This window comes from Amblyomma maculatum, chromosome 1 (assembly GCF_055883805.1).
Source record: "Amblyomma maculatum isolate TAMU_Amacu chromosome 1, ASM5588380v1, whole genome shotgun sequence".
NCBI classification, from domain to species: domain Eukaryota; kingdom Metazoa; phylum Arthropoda; class Arachnida; order Ixodida; family Ixodidae; genus Amblyomma; species Amblyomma maculatum.
Window position 1 is genome coordinate 165,590,428 of NC_139344.1, and position 3,877 is coordinate 165,594,304.

The window sequence follows — 3,877 nt, forward strand, 5'->3', positions numbered from 1 at the left end:
GTATACGTCGGCCGCTTCTTCCGCGTCTGGTTGGAACAGGGTTGTCCGGGACTGAGTCTGAAGTATCAAAGAACTCTTCGTCCGGGACCGTGTCCGATGCGTCGAAGAATTCTTCGTCGTTACTGATGCCGGATGGCTGCTCGTCCTCAGTGACCTCTAGGCGTGGCTCTGTTGCGTCTTCTGCTCCGACGGGGGTGTGTTCTTCTGAACCGACTTCTGGGTTACTATCCCGGTCTATATAGGGCTTTATCCTGTTAATGTTTACAATATCTCGACGTCCTCGGCGACTTTCTATTTCCCAGTCGTTTTCCGCGGTTTGTCTCACGAGGCGGAAGGGGCCGTGGTAAGGATGCAAAAATTTTGATGTGTGACCACGTTTGGATGTAGGCATACGCACGTAAACAAGATCACCAGGGGTTAGTGGCAGCGTGCGGCGTGTTTGATCGTACCGCAGCTTATTTGCCTCCTGTGACCTTCGCTCCCGCTCTAGTACCAGTTCCCTAGCGTCATTCCACCGGCGCATCGTCTCCTCGCTTGTCAGGCCCATGGCGCCCCCCCGGGCTGCCCCTACGGCCACGTCGATCGGCAATGTTGGCTCGTGTCCTTACAGCAAAAAGAATGGAGAGTATCCAGTCGTCTCATGCACGGATGAGTTGTATGCGAACGTCACGAAGGGAAGAAACTGATCCCAGTCGCGGTGATCGGACGAGACGTATTGGCTGATCATTTCAGCGAGTGTCCGGTTAAAACGTTCGCAAAGGCCATTTGTCTGAGGGTGATACGCCATCGTGCGCGTGTGGTTCGTTTGAGTGAGACGGAACAGCTCTTCGATCATGTCGGCCACAAAATGTTGCCCTCGGTTTGTGATCACCTGTTCAGGTGCCCCATGCCGTAGAACCACTGCTTCCAAAAATGCTTTCGCGGCGCTTGCAGCTGTGGCTTCGGGGACGGCGACGGTTTCCGCCCACTTAGTGTGATAGTCGATCAGTACGAGTACATGTCGATTTCCGCTTGAGGACTGCGTCAGGGGACCCAGGAAATCCATTCCGAGCCGCTGAAAAGGCCGCCGAGCAGGCGGGACGGGCTGCAACAGGCCGGATGGCTTAGCTGGAGGGGTCTTGCGAGTTTGGCAGTCTGGACAGGAGCGGACGTACTTGGTTATGTCGGCAAACATTTTTGGCCAAAAATAGCGTTGGCTGATCTTGCTTAGTGTTCTCTTCATGCCCAGGTGCCCTGCTGTTATGTCGTCGTGACAGGACGCCAGAATCTCTCGGCGGAGTGGTTTAGGGACTGCCAAGGCCAGTCTGTCTTCCTTGAAGCCTTTTGCTCTTCTGAACAGAATTTCCTCTTGTAAGCTGAAGGCTCGTGCTGTACGGCGGGTTTTTCTCTGGACAGGTTCACTCGGGTTCCTCAGGTGCTCAATGATAGGTCCGAAGAAGTGGTCTTCCCTCTGGAGCTCAGCAATTCTTTCCCTCTGGTCGTCCGCAAGGAAGAGCGGCATATCTTCGCATAAGGGGTGTGTGCCTTCTGCGTCATATGGGAGACGAGATAGCGCGTCTGCGTTTGAGTTCTTGATACCTGGGCGATGCTTGAGGCTGATGTTGAATTCCTGAAGGAGCAAGCTCCATCGCGTGAGACGTCCACTTGGATTCTTGGTGGTCATGAGCCACGTCAGGCTGGCTTGATCGGTGACGATGGTAAACGGTATGCCAAATAGATACGGACGAAATTGCCTGACCGCGAATATTACCGCGAGACATTCCTGTTCGGTGACGCTGTAATTTTTTTCGGCCTTATTCAGATGTCGGCTGGCGTAACTGACCACGTATTCTTCCATGCCGTTCTTTTGCACAAGTACTGCGCCGATCCCATACCCGCAGGCATCCGTATGGACTTCAACAGGCAACTCGGGGTTGAAGAGTCGCAGCACTGGTGAATTGGTAAGGCGCTGCTTGAGTTCTTCGAAGGCGTTTTGGCATTCGATGCTCCAGTCCCAGCCTTTGCCTGTCTTGGTGAGCTCGGTTAATGGTCGTGAGATGCGGGCGAAATCTTTTACAAAGCGTCAGTAGTAGTTGCAGAGCCCCAAGAAGCTGCGGACCTGCTTCACGTTCTTGGGTGCCATCGCTTGCTCGATTGCTTGAATATTGCTAGGGTCAGGTCTTGCCGAACATCCATCGATTATGTGGCCCAGGTACTTAATTCGGTCGGTTGCGATGTGGCACTTCTTGGGCTGCAGGCGAAGGCCCGCTAAGTCCAGTGCGTTGAAAACATTTCTGAGGTCCGTTAGGTGGTCGCCAGCGGTCTTGGAGAAAACAATGATGTCGTCAAGATATGCGAGGCACACTCTCCAGAGCTGGCTTGCTAGCACTTTGTTTATCATGCGCTGGAAAGTGGCAGGGGCATTGCAGAGGCCAAAGGGGACAACGTTGAACTCGTATAGTCCGTATCCTGTAGAAAAGGCAGTTTTTTTCTTTGTCTGCCTCCTGTATGGGGACTTGCCAATACCCAGACGCCATGTCTAGTGTTGTAAAGAAGTGGGAGCCTTGCAATCGGTCCACAACGTCGTCTACCCGAGGAAGCGGATGTACGTCTTTCTTCGTGACCATATTGAGTTTCCTGTAGTCTACGCAGAAGCGCCAAGTCCCATCTCGCTTCCGAACGAGAACCACGGGGGATGACCATGGGCTGCTGGACTCTCTTATGACTCCCTTCTCCAACATCTCCGAAACCTGGTTTTGGATTCTCTCTCTTTCTGTTGCCGAATGGCGATATGGATTCTGCCGGACTGGTCTTGCATCACCGGTGTTGATCTCGTGCTCAACTGTGCTTGTACGGCCGAGGCCTTCACTTGCATTGACAAAGAGGTGCTCATATTCTTCCAGTAAGGACAGGAACCCTTGACGCTGGCCTTGGTCTAACTGGGTGCCGTACTGGACTTCGTCTATTCCAGACCTAGACTGAGTCGGAGGCCTTACGCAGATTTCAACGTTCAGGAGGGGCGTGGTTTTCCCTAGTGCTGTTCCCTTGTTAATAGTCAGGGGTGTAGGTCCCGGATTGGCGATGCGGATATACGTCATGTTGTTCTGGATGCTAGCCAGTGCTCGGGCTACGCTCGGATGGGGCCTGTCTGGTGTAGGGCTTAAGGGTTCTACCAGGCATGGTCCGTTTCTGCCAACCGTAACTGGAACCATAACCTCCGTAGAGGGTGGGATCTGTAGGTGTTGCTGGCAGTAAATGACCTCTGGGTTTACCATGTCTGTGTCGAACTCATCCAGACGGAGCTTCAGGCTGTGTCCCCGCAGCGTGACTGTTCGGTTTGGGAAACTGATTGTCATTTCAGAGTTCGCGCACATCGGTATTCCACCCAGGAGGTCATACGGTAGTGTATCCATTACCAGGAATGATTCTTGCAGCTCTATCGGTCCGATATGTACATTGAGCTTCACTTCGCCTGCTGCACTGACAAGTTTTCCATTGACGTTCCTGACAATGGCTGTAGTTTTGCCCATTTCTGCACCTATCCTGGCCACGAAGCTCTGGGAGGCAATGTTCACCGATGCGCCGGTGTCTACTATCATTGCCGTTTTCCGGCCTTTCACCGAAACAGGAAGGGTGACGAGGTGAGAACTGCATGCGCAGGCCGCCTCTCCTGGGGAGTTACCTTTTTTCATTTCGGGGGGAACTCGTGGACCCCGCCGTCCTAGTTTCCCGATGGCTGGGCGCCTTGTGCCCCTGTTGGCCCTAGCTGCATGTTGCACTGACGCATTATATGCCCGGATCGGCCGCAACGGTAGCATCTCACTTGCCCGGCCTGATTCCGGGACTGTCGGCCCGGGAACCTGCGTGGACCTGGTCGAGCAAGTTGTTCAACGGCATA

At 53.7% G+C, this 3,877-nt stretch overlaps 1 protein-coding gene across 1 annotated transcript; it reads right to left on the reverse strand.

The window, feature by feature from the left end:
* Positions 1–2,062: 2,062 nt before the first annotated feature.
* Positions 2,063–3,578, reverse strand: LOC146204812 (uncharacterized). The gene is made up of 2 exons (XM_084605237.1): positions 2,796–3,578; positions 2,063–2,383 (listed from the first exon to the last, which is right to left on the reverse strand). The coding sequence occupies exons 1-2, from the start codon at positions 3,576–3,578 to the stop codon at positions 2,063–2,065; spliced, it is 1,104 nt and encodes a 367-aa protein (XP_084461363.1).
* Between the last annotated feature and the right edge of the window lie 299 nt (positions 3,579–3,877).

What these genes read in the sequence shown, in the direction of transcription:
- LOC146204812 (XM_084605237.1), bottom strand. Translation starts at nt 3,578, where the DNA reads ATGATAGTAGACACCGGCGCATCGGTGAACATTGCCTCCCAGAGCTTC. An exon ending in ACGAGATCAACACCGGTGAT is followed by an intron (nt 2,384 to 2,795) that starts GCAAGACCAGTC and finishes GCCACTTTCCAG; the next exon opens with CGCATGATAAACAAAGTGCT.